The sequence below is a fragment of the Calidris pugnax genome, unplaced genomic scaffold (genome assembly GCF_001431845.1).
Source record: "Calidris pugnax isolate Ruff unplaced genomic scaffold, ASM143184v1 scaffold8, whole genome shotgun sequence".
In the NCBI taxonomy this organism is placed as follows: domain Eukaryota; kingdom Metazoa; phylum Chordata; class Aves; order Charadriiformes; family Scolopacidae; genus Calidris; species Calidris pugnax.
The window spans coordinates 13,447,492-13,459,707 of record NW_015090830.1 but is presented as its reverse complement, the minus strand read 5'-3'; the positions used below and the strand labels follow the sequence as shown (position 1 = coordinate 13,459,707).

At 46.2% G+C, this 12,216-nt stretch overlaps 1 protein-coding gene across 1 annotated transcript in view; it reads left to right on the top strand.

Moving 5' to 3' along the window:
* The first annotated feature begins 39 nt into the window (after positions 1-39).
* BCL2 (B-cell CLL/lymphoma 2) overlaps positions 40-12,216 on the top strand; it is a 95,161-nt gene continuing 82,984 nt past the window's right edge. The window contains exon 1 of the mRNA XM_014941014.1: positions 40-1,791. Within this exon, the coding sequence (XP_014796500.1) occupies positions 1,207-1,791 (585 nt within the window). The 5' untranslated portion in view covers positions 40-1,206. The remainder of the gene's footprint in view (positions 1,792-12,216) is intronic.

Genomic DNA, 12,216 nt, shown 5'->3' with positions numbered 1-12,216 from the left:
CAAAAGCCGCTCGGGAAATGGCATTTCTCCCCCGCGGCCAGAGTCAAAAGCAAGCCTCCTTCTGTATATTTTTATTTTTTTATTCTGGTTTTTACGCTCTTCCCCACGAAAAAGAATTAATTGCCTAAATACATATATATTTTTTATTTTTTAATATTTTTCCTTTTTTTAAATTTTTTTTTTTTATTATTATTATTTTTGGTGTGTGCGTGCGTGTGTGTGGAAGCACCGGGCTCCTGCGATCGGTGTCTGAATGAAACTACGTAAATGCATATGGTCTGTACGTTGCACTGGAGGGAAAAACGGAGCACTTCTGCGAGAGCTTGGATTCAAATGTGGTTCATCTGGTCTCCAGGATTTTCCGTCTCTTTGGGGTTGTTCGCCTTCCCGGGCTGCGAGGCGGGATTTTCTGAGCTTTGACACATCTTTGGAGATGCCTGTTAAACAGGAGTCTGGGAAAAAACATTCGAAGTCGTAGAGATACATATATATTTTTTTTTGTCCCTTTCCCATCCCCTTGGTGACTTGAAGCATCAAAGCAGCCAGAACTTAACGTTTCTGAAGACTTGTGATGTTTGGGTTTTGTTGTTGCTATATTTTTTTTTAGAGGAAACTTGACGGAGGAACATATTTATAGTCCAAGTAAGTACTTTACAGAGGAAATTTAGTTTGTGTAACTTAACAAAAAAAAAAAAAAAAGTGTTGAGGTTTCTAGCTTAAAGTGCGTTGGATTAACGTTCATCCAAGGCTGTTTAGCAAATCGTATTGAATTGCAGTTTTTACGGTGTGTGTTCGTCCGCTCCTTCGTGTCCGTGGTAGTGCAGCACCTAGGGGAAAATGCACCTGATTTTGAATCGGTATAATATTTTTTAAGATGTGTTTCATCACCGAGGAGGAAATGGTCCTAAAGTAAATTTATAATAAGTAATAAATGTGCTCCTGGAAGTAAAGTATATACAGCATTTTAATCCCTATTTATACCGTGCATCTCAAACCGAGGAGGAAACACTGAGAAGACAAAAGTACCTCCGAGACCCTGAGAACTCCCCCAACACCACCATGAATGAAACCGTGCCCGATACAGTAACTGGATTATAATTTTTTGGTGTTATTAATTTTATTATTATTGGCTGCTTTACTTTTTTGGGTTCATCCTGCTCCTCTTCTTCCTCTCTCCCTTCCTCTTGCTGCTTCCTCTTGGGAATTATGGCTCATCCGGGGAGAAGAGGCTACGATAACCGGGAGATAGTGCTGAAGTACATCCACTATAAACTCTCGCAGAGAGGATACGACTGGGCTGCCGGTGAGGACACGGCACCTCTGCCACCGGGTCTCTCTCCTCCTGCTGCTGCTGCTGCTGCTGCTGCTGCTGGGACTTCCTCTGATCACACTGGGCTGGTGTCTCCGCACCCCGAGCCCCCCGGCTCGGCTGCTGCTAGCCACGTGCCCCCGGCCGAGGGGCTGCTCCCCGCGCCCCAGGTGGTCCACCTCACCTTGCGCCAGGCCGGGGACGAGTTCTCCCGCCGCTACCAGAGGGACTTTGCCCAAATGTCCGGCCAGCTGCACCTGACCCCCTTCACGGCCAGGGGCCGCTTCGTGGCGGTGGTGGAGGAGCTCTTCCGAGACGGGGTTAACTGGGGCAGGATCGTGGCCTTCTTCGAGTTCGGCGGTGTGATGTGCGTGGAGAGCGTCAACCGGGAGATGTCTCCCCTCGTGGACAGCATCGCCGCCTGGATGACCGAGTACCTGAACCGGCACCTGCACAACTGGATCCAGGACAACGGAGGCTGGGTACGTCCCTCGATTGCTCGTTCCTTCTCCTGGCTCTGGGCCCGTGGCCGGTGGGGCTACGAGGTGGGCCAGCGCCCGGGGGAGTTGCACTTGCATTGGGGGGAGCAAAAGGTTTGCTTGGGGAGATGTCTGCTGAAACGCTGTGGGCCTTTTGCCAGCTGTCAGGTTGCACCTCATTGTGGGGTTACAGTGGAGTGGTTTGGGATGGGGGGAGCAGCTAGAACTAGGGAGTGAAGAAGATGAGCGAGGCACTTCCTTCATCGGGGGTCTTTGCTCTCCCACCCCCATCCACCCACCATCGCCTGCTGGTCCACCAGCAATGGCCAAGGCTGGGACCTGCAGCAGGGCGGGAAGGGGGAGCAGAGGCTTCTGTCCAGCCTTCCAACGTCTTCTCCCAGGCAGGGGAAGGAGGGGGACAGTGGGGACCACATGTATCTCTCCGTGTGTGCATGCAGGCGTCCCTGCCCGTTGGGGGTGACGCGGCGGGCAGGCGCATGACGAACACGGGATCCTGGTGCTAGGGGCAGGCAGGTGGCTGTCGGTGCCGGTGTCGACAGCTGCGGTGGCAACGGGGTTTTTATGGTAAAGGATATGCCTAGTGTGAAAGATCTGTCTTTGTCTCGAGCTGAAACAAAGGTGCCGGGAGCCGTGTCGGTGGGATTGTTCTGGAAAATGAGCATTTGTTATGATCCGATGGGTGACTCTGTGTCTGGGGTAAGGGATCACCTCTGGCTGGGGCTGGCTACAGCATCACCCAGAAAGGGACCATTTCCACGTGTGGAAAATGGACAGCTTCTACACGCGTAGTCAGTCAAAAGCCTTTCCTTTTTCTCTCTCTGTCCAAAATATGTAACTGCATTGAAACTGGAAGGGTATTTCTTTCCCCTTTTCCCCTGTATTAACAGATACATTATAAAAACATGTGGTCCCAGCCGCTCTTCCGCAAACCAAACCTGCTGTATGCGAAAAGCTTATGATATTTATGTATTGGAGGAAGAAATGGCAAAAGTTAGACTGAAGAAGAAACTTTCCGTATGGGCTGAGAGCTGGCGTTAAGTCAGCGAGTAATGGAGGTCAGCTGGGCAGGAGACCCGCAATTTTGGGTCTGGTCCCCTGTGAAACGCAGCCAGGGAGCTGGTGCAATTACACAGCACACCTTTTAGAGGCACGTGTAAAGGAATGTAAAATACGGTGTACGTTTCCCCATTAACATGGTTTGCAAAGCCGGTGTTTGTGAAGCCCTACCACGTTAAATACTCAGCTCTGGGTCTCTTGCTAAGTCACCCTTTGGGTCAGTAACGTGCCACCAGCACTGACCATCCCTGTTAAAAAATGAAGATGCTGCCTTCCCGCTGCCGAGCCCGCCTGACTGAAGGGTATACATGTCCAGGGGTGCAGAGGACACCTACGTGCTGCCGTAACAGAGGGAGTAAGGCTTTGGGTCCCTTTTCTCAGCCGGAATCCACATTGTGCACCTCCCAGAGGAGAGCTGCAGATCCCTGGGTACAAGTTACACCGGAGGCAGGATCCTTCTCCTGCTCTCCCCTGCTTCCACCAAGAAGAAAAAAAATTCAAGATGCATGGGGCCAGAAGGGGGAGCAAAAAATGTGCGTGCGTGCATGTATGTCATGTATTTATATACATATATATACACCTGTATATACAAATATGCACATATATACAGACACACACATACATATATATATACACACACAAAAAAATGACTCCAATGCTCAGAGGTTGGGACCACGCTTGGGAGAAGGAGACCTATCCCCTGATCCCCTATTTCGTGGTTCATTACAGAAGGTTTGTTGGTGGGTTTTGTTTCACTAAACAGATAACTGGGGGAAAAGAAAATCTGCGAACAGTTCAGGCTTTTGGAGACCTTGGCTGGTTAAAACTCGAGCAGCTAAAGGGTTAGGGATTTTGCGACTGCACTTCTGGGCTGGGATGCCTAACTTGTGCGTAAGTCCCTCCTCAGGCTGGAAGCCCGTTTGTGGAGCTGGGGCCCTCGGTGCGCTCCAGAGCCAGTGAAGTCATTCTGTTGACTCCAGTGAGCTTTGGATCAAATCCGTAAGCATGCTGGAGATGTATTGTCCTGCGGGTGTGTTGTGTAAAGAGAAACATAAATAATGAATAAAAGCGAGAAGGTGAAAAGACAGGTGTTACCAAGCGTGATTGGCCAGATGAGGCGAGTGCTGGAGCTGTTTCTCGATGATTAGAAATACAAGACACTCAGACTATAAACACTGACTGCCTTTGAAAGGAAAAGATGCTTCTCATCGTTAGCCGTTTAGTTGTTCATTGAGCTTTCCTATAAACAAAAGCTCCGGAGTTTGGATCCATGTGATGCCATTTACTGCCGCGTGTTATTTGTAATGTACACATGAAAGAAGATGTGCAAAATATTTCTCCAGGGTGGCTTTTGACTGTCTGCCTGGTAAGTGGCTGGTACCTTTGAGCCACAGGATTATTACACACAGGCAAAATCTTCTAACTGGTTACAAAGAGCAAAAGCCTAAAGTGAAGTTGCAAACATAGCTTTTAAGATCCTGTTTTCAGACAGGAGAAATCAAGGATGGGATGGGGCAGTAGATTTTTCTTCTTTTTTTCTCTTTTTTTCTTTTATAGCTTTCAGGATCTGTCAGTGGAAAAGCATACATTAATACATGCACTCAGCCTTCAACTTGGCACTTGCACCATACCCCATGTATGAGCCTTATTAAAGCAGCATAAATGGCTCTTCCAAAGTAGCTGATTGCTTGTAGGTGGTGAGGCTTTGCAGGACCTCAGCACAGCTGTGTGGAAGATCTCCCTGTGACACAGGTTCCTGTAACGAGCAGGACCCCCAGCTGTTGTAGCTTTCTCCTCCACGTGTAGTGTTCCTCCCTGGTGTGGAGTGGAGCGGTGAGTTTATTAGGAGCTAGGTAGTATCAGAAAAGAGAGCATCGGAGTTATTCACAATCACGTGTTACACAGTGAGTAAGTTGGACAGTGCATGCTTTGAGTCTACTGTATGGGCTGCTGTCTTACGCTCAGGTCTGAATTTTGGTTGAAATGTCTTTCTTATTTATCTGTTTACTTTTATTCGAATACATGTTGACAATGTATTTTCAGGTCATGAATTCTTTATATTGCAAGGAAAACAAAGAAGGAAAGAAGTAGATGCCCCATCCCTGGAGGTGTTCAAGGCCAGGCTGGATGGGGCTATGAGCAACCTGGTCTGGTGGGAGGTGTCCCTGCCCATGGAAGGGGGGTTGGAGCTAGATAATCTCTAAGGTCCCTTCTAACCTAAACCATTCCGTGATTCTGTATCGAAGGGCAGGCTGGAAGGGAATATAGCTGGTGGAGCATAAATTTTAGGCACTAGACATTGCTGTTAATGGTGTCTGGAGATTGTTAATGCCCTTAGAAAACACAGCATCATGGGTTTGTTGGAAACTTAGAAAACACAACAGATGGGGACTGCCTGTACGGAGGCTGTATTATTAGCATGTGGTTCTGGTGGCAAATAAATGCAGCTTTCAAAGGTTTTCACGTAGGCCAGGATACCACAATATTGTACTTTGTCCTGATAACATCTTAATTGTGTTAGAAAAGAAATAAGAGGAGAACCAGCTCATCTCTGCAGTTTTGTGGTGCTTGGTATAATGTATGCTTTCTGATTGACAGCTTGAAGGCTTCATTTTGTCTTTTATAGCCTAATGTTTGAGATGCAGAAGGCCTGGCTTGGCAGTGGGCTTTGCACTTGGCAACTTTTGATGTTGACGTAGGTAACATTGAAGTGATGTAGCCGGTGTGGGGGAAATAACTGTGTTTGTCTTGCAGTGATGGGTTCCCTCTTTGGGCACACAACCTGATATATGTGGGAGCCCTGCTCAGCTCTGGGTGCTTCTAGTCCAACATACAGCTTCCTTCCCAAGCTGCTCAAGAAAAATCAAGGGCATGAGAATGATAGAAGGGAGGCACAGGTGCCATTGGAGATGTATAGACAAGTATATGTTTGATTTAAAGAATGTAACGAAGACCAGGTGAGAGAAGCAGCATCATGTTGAAAATTCAGCCAAGAAAGCATTATTTTATATGACAATATTTACATTTGAACCGGGAATGTGATGGTTGTGTGTTTGTACCCGTTTCTGTTCCTTTATTGCGGTTCTTTATTCTGTTTGAGAGTGAAGGCCAGGTATGGGGAAGGATTTAGATGTCTGAAGTGGGCCATGGGTGGAATGTAAGCGCTTGCATCCCCTGAGTGCCTGCTTGGCCATAACAGTGGCAGAAGTCTCTGGCTTCTTGCTGTCCTCACTCAAGCTAGCCAGGAACTGCTCCTGCCTTGAGAGAGGGGAGCTGCTCAGCACACTGTGGGGGACACCGTTCCCAAGAACCTCCATGTCCCAAAACTGGCGGTCTGCTGTCACTCATGTGCCATCCTCACGTGCAAACACAGCTGGGGAGAAGCCCCCACTTTCTTGGTGGCTCCTTGATTAATGCCTCTCCTGAGGTAACGGGAGGTTTACCTACAACACCTTCTCCAGCCTGGTAGTGGGGTATACACCCGCATTTCCGACATCTCAGGAGGCTTCGCCTGCCAGATGACTGCTGGTTTTGCCAAGGTGTCCTCCCCTTTGGGAGCAGGGCTCCTCCTGCTTTTGCAGGGGTGAGATTTCATTTGATGGAGGAGGAAGAACTGGGGTGTCTAATTTGCGCTGCCTCATGTGTTTTCTCAGGTGTCTGTCTACAGCCAAATTCATAAGTGCTTCTTGGGCCAATAACTAGACCCCAGGTTTCCCTTCTCCTGGGTTGACTGCCCTAATCACTGAGCTTCCTTTTTTTTTTTTCTTTTTGCATAGTAAATAATTAATTTTCTTAGCTTGGTGGCACACCTTGGAAAGCAAGTGTGGAGACCCCACGGCACTCCATAGCCCCCCTCACAAAGGCGAGGGATGGCAGGTGCATCTCCCTGCAGGACACTGCTATGGGTCACGGATATTGCTGTGATGCAGGGGCCTTTCACGTCCTCCTGTGTGGGGCAAAGATCAAAATCTCATCTCCTTCGGCCTCTGGAGCTGCTCTCCCAACAGCTCGGCCAGGCACCCCCACGCTGCTCCTCTCGCAAGTCCTGAGCAAAAGCCTTCTCCCTCGTCCGGCGCAGGACGGTGCCAGGCTGGGAGCTGGATGCCCCACACTGGAGCAGAAGCGATTTGAGTTTTTGGGATTTTTTGGGGGGGATTTTTTGTTAGTGTGTTTTTCTTTTTTTTTTTTTTTGCCAGCCACATACGGCCCTGTAACGACTCAATCCCCAGTGGGGCTAACCCCAAGTCACTGTTTGACTGGTGAAAGGAAACTATCTGAAATCCACTCAGTTAAATAAATGAATTGGCAGTTTCAAGTGTTACACCTTCTAGGTCCTTTGCCAGTTTTTGTGGCTTTGTGGGTTTATAATCGAATTCTCAAAATATTATCAAAATATTTTTCTTTTTGCTGTTGCTGAAGAGTGAGAGAAATTCGTTCTGCGGAGGATCTGTGCCGAAGCAAGGAGTAGAAGAGCTAGGGCAGAAAGAGAAAATTATTGTGGTTCCCTAGTCCCTTTCATTTATAATAGCTTTCTCTGTAACTTGCAACAACGTTCGGTTGCGTATTTTCTCAGAAGTCTCGTCTTTTTTTTTTTTCTCTCTTTTTTTTTTCTTCTTTTTTTTTTTTTTTTAATATATATGTATTGACCGTGACCTTTAAAATTTCAGAACCAGGGGTCTCGGTTATGGAGATGATGTCATTTGCCTTGATCTTGCAAAGAACCATAAAGTTCAAACAGCAATCCTATTAAAAAGTTTTACTTTACTTTCAATATTGAGAAAGAAGTTAGTTCAGTGCCTGCATTAACACAGGCCTCTCTCGAGCTGCTGGGCAGTAAGTAGCTTAGTTTTTTGAGTATGTAGCTTGAAATTTGGGGTCAGTAATCCATGAAGAAAATCCAGCTGAATTTTTCTGCCAAGGCACAAGCTTTTCTCCCATGGCAAAGCCGGGCTCTAGAGGGAGAATCACAAGACCTATGCAACGATGTGTGAAATTGCATGTGGAGCAGAAGCGTTTTCTCAGGGGCCAGATACCAGGGCCCGGGCTTCCTAAGGCAGCACAGGAACTTTGTACCCCATCACCAGCAAACATTAAGCCCTTCTGCCCGATACAGGCGTCCTTGATGAGAGGGTCACCTTTTGGTGGGTTGGGGCTGAGATAGCGGAGGGGAGGGGGATGTCAAAAAGGGGAGCAGGGCTGGGGCGTCGCACCCAAACCTCTGCGGTGGTTTTGGTCTCGTGTGATGGTTTGTGCCTGGTGTGTCCGTAGTGAGCCAGCCTCAGGCTCTGCCCTCCCCTCCCAAGGATGCCAGGCTTGGGGCAGGACTGGCTGAAGCGGTGGCTCTCCCGTCTTGCTGTGTCCTGGCGTTCCCTCTCCATCTGCCCCCGCTGCTGTAGCACCACGGTCCTAGCCCAGGGCTCCCTGCTGGCCAGGGGTCCAGGCAGCTGCAAACTGGGTCAGTAGCCTTGGCAGTCGAGCAGCCGTAGCTAGAAAACAGCACAATAGGTCTGATTAAATAACAACTCTCTCGTGGCAAAGAAAATTTCTGATTTTTTTTGGCTATTGTTGCATGGCGTTATGGTGAAGAGTGTGGCTAGGCTGGCCGGGTACTCTTCCCTCTCCCACAGCACACACACTTGTGTTCAGCGTTGATGGAGGGCTGGTGGCCCTCGACTTGCTGCAGGACTTTTCTCAGCGTCCCTCTCCGTCACCGCTGCTGGCGCCGGGCATTGGATGTGGTCCTGGGTGCTGCCACCCCGTCATCAGCCATGGTGTGCGCCGGGCCCAGCCCATCGCGGCTCCCTCCCTGCCCTGTTTGACTTTCCTTCACGCCCTCAGGAAGGTGGAGCCCAGCCCTGTTTGGTTTGGTTGGGTTTTTTTAATAAATAATTTATTTATGAGCACCTCGTGGCTGCTCCTGTACCTGCTGATCTAGTAATAATAATAACAACACGTGTTACTCGGTGGCAGCAGAATACCGATTATTTCTGAGGGCAGTACCGGCCTGTTTTATTTTCCATTTCATATATAATAATAGGATGGATGAAGGTGTGCGGTGCCATAAATCTTCTCTTCCCCGGCCGGATAACATCCAGGCCTTCTTGGCAAACAGGAATGCTGATGACAGATTTGAGGGATTTTTATTTTACTCTGGCTTTCAGTCTCATTAACAATCTGATGGCTTTTTTTTTCCTTTTTTTTTTTTTTAACCCCTAGCACAAGAACCTCATGAAGCCTGAAGTGAAACAGGTTTGTCTAAAACTAAGTGGTATTCTGAAAGTTAGGACTTTTTTTTTTCTTTTTTTTTTTTTTTTTGGCTCCTGAAAGACTATGGAACCGGATAACTTTTCCAAATGCATCTAAAAGTCTGGAATTTATTTTCTGTTATTTTATCCTTTGTTAGTTTGCTGACATAACTATTGTATATCGATAGACTTTGTTAACTCCCCCTTACTGGAAAGTTTCTTGTGGGTTTCAGGATTTTGCAGTTAATGAGTAAGAAAACAAATCTGATTTTAGAAAGTGTTGCCATTGACTTCAGTAGGAACAGGAAGAGGCACTTAATTGGACAATTGTAGTTATGTTTACTTTGTATATGTGGCAAGAAAAATAAGATCAAATGGAAAAGCCACAGGTTTTCAACTAATAGAGAAAAACAGCTTTTTCTGCAACGCATGATTAACCTTTGGGAGCTGTTTTCATGAGAGAGTTGTGAGTGAAAGTACCATGTTGCATTCAGGAAAGGTTTAGGTATTTATAAGGGTAAGGAAAACATCTATATTTATGTTTGAATAAAATTGCTTTTAAGGGCAGGCATACACCTTGATGAAACAGGGGGCAAATTTAACATCAGCTGCTGAAATGAAATCACCAGGTGCTTAGGGCAGACCTTTCTCTGGGGAATGCTATTTTGAAATTATCTATTAGATTGCTTTTCCCCAGAGCACCTGGTGCTGGTCGGCGACTGCGGAAACTGGGATAGATGCACTGCCAGCCTCATCTGGCCAGGGAAGACTTCCTACCTCTGCATGCCTTATGTAAAATTAAAGGTAGTTGTAAATGTGCTGCTTGTGTTGCTAAGAGCACCCACATCACTGAACCTACTCCTGCGCTGACTGAAGATCGGTTCTAAATTGCCACCTTTGGAGGTAGTTAAAAGAAATAGCATCCTTCAGCGCGTACATCATTTTATTGCTATTTTATTTTATTGGAGCATAAAAAAGGATGATTCCGTTTTGTTGATTCAAAAGGCAACTCAGTGGGTTTCAGGGTACTTTTGTGAGTAATTTATGTACATGGGCCAGGTACAATCAAAAAGAAAAGGCCCCATTTTCCCCACATAGTGATTGAAAGAGGCTGTCACCCAGTTGTTCGAGAAAGTAACTGAGAGTCAAAACTTAACTTCCTCTTCTTGACTTTAGTACTCAGTACACGATAGGATATGGGGCAAATCATTAATATCTCTCTTTTTGGGTTAACCCAGCTATGAAATGGGTTTTCTTGCTAGCTCTACAGTGTAGTAGGTCTGGGAAATGTGTTGCTGCCCACCACGCTATCATGAGCTGTGCTGATGCTTTTTAATTAGAAAAAAAGTCATACAAGGTGCAACATTGAACAAAATGTCTGTTGTGGTAATTTGGGGCTTAGGGTAAAATTCAAATCTGTAGCTTTGCATCTTGTCATTGATGGAGCTCACTAGGCTGGGAAAGAGCAAAGTGAGTCAGATTGTGAAAGTACCTGGGGGTGAGATTTGAGTGGAGAGGGGAGGTAGAAGAAAGAAAGAAAAAAAAAGTTAAATGGAAATTTGGCTTAAACATTTTCGGCTCCAGTGTTTGGATGTGTTTAGCAATGCTTGTGATGGAAACAGATTTAAAAGATCAGTTTCAGGTGTTGATTTCTAGTTTTTATTTAGGAAAAGGGTGAGCAGTGTGAGAAATGGCAACTGACGATGTTTTCCTTTCTGTATCAGTGCAGTTCATCAGGTGTTTCGTGAACAAAATTGTCCTTCCTTTTCCATTGTAAAAGCTGTCTGTAGCACTTCAGGGGAAGGAACAATAAGCTGTATTACATGTACCTGTAAGAAATGTCTTCATGCAGACAAGTTGTTTTGCTTCCATTCACAAGCTTCATTAGGTGTTCAGATACAGGGCAAAAAAAGCAATTTTAAAACATTTAAAAAAAAAAAAAAAGTGAGTAGTAATCGGGCCTTAGGGCTTGACCAAGAGGTTGAAGTGAGTTTTAACTATCTTGCTGATAGCTGAGGCTTAGGAGACAAAATTCCTGTTGCATGCTCTGGGTAGACTTGCATGAGTCACTGGAAAGTCAGGATAGGTCCTTGGATGGGAGGCCAGTGAAACGCTTCCCTCTGCGGTATGGGACAGTCCTGCAGTGTGTCTCTGTGATGGAATAACCATTGCCAGCTGTGTCTCTAAAGGAAAGAACTCCTTTCTTAAGAAAACTCATCGCATGTTCAGACTGCGTATTATAAGATCTAGGAAAGAACCTTATTTCTAATCTGTTTTTCTGAAGAAAAAAACCCTAAAAATAATTAAAAGACAAATTCAAATACAGTAGTAAATGAGTTGGTATTTTCATTAGCAGAATAAGCTGGTCAGTGTTGTAAATTAGTAAAATCTGCTGAACTTCTCAAGAATGTACGCATAGCTCAAGTAAAAAATGACACTAAAAAAACTGAAGTAAAAACTCCCTCGTTCATAATAGAAGCAAACCCTGCATCGTGCTCCAAGTGTCTGCAAATTTTAGTTCAAGTTAGACGTATCCAAAGCCCCTCTCCTGAAGTCATCTGGCAAATCACAGTAAATCACGCTGTCTAAATATCTAATCCCCAGTCTGCTGCTGGATGCAAAAGGTCCTGAGTATAACCAAGAAGGAGGCCTAACGCCCCTATTATTTTCAGGTTCCAGCTTGACCCATTCCTTTCTCCATTGCCCAGATCTGCAATAAATAGCAGGGCTGCCTTGAAGCCTGGGCGAGGGAAAGGCTTTCTCCTCCTTGTGGGGCTGGAGTGCGGCGGCGTGGTGCACCTGGATGGTTCAAAAATCTTCAGCCTCACACTCGAAGCCCTGCATTGAGGGTTTAAAATGATTTCTTAACTTTTGTTGGAAGTGATTAACTCTGAGCATAAAAACTAAGCAGCAGAGAGGCAAGGGAGGAAATAAAACCTGTTGCTTGAAATGTCAGGTGGCAATCAAGGCTGCAAGTAAACGAGCCGGCCTGGAGTCTGTTCAGGCTTCTGCAGTAGCTCATGGCTGTCTGCAAAAAATTCCTGCAGTAGAAAATTTGCGTATTTGGCTCCGGACTGAATGTGTGAAATCCTTGCCCGGTTGGAGT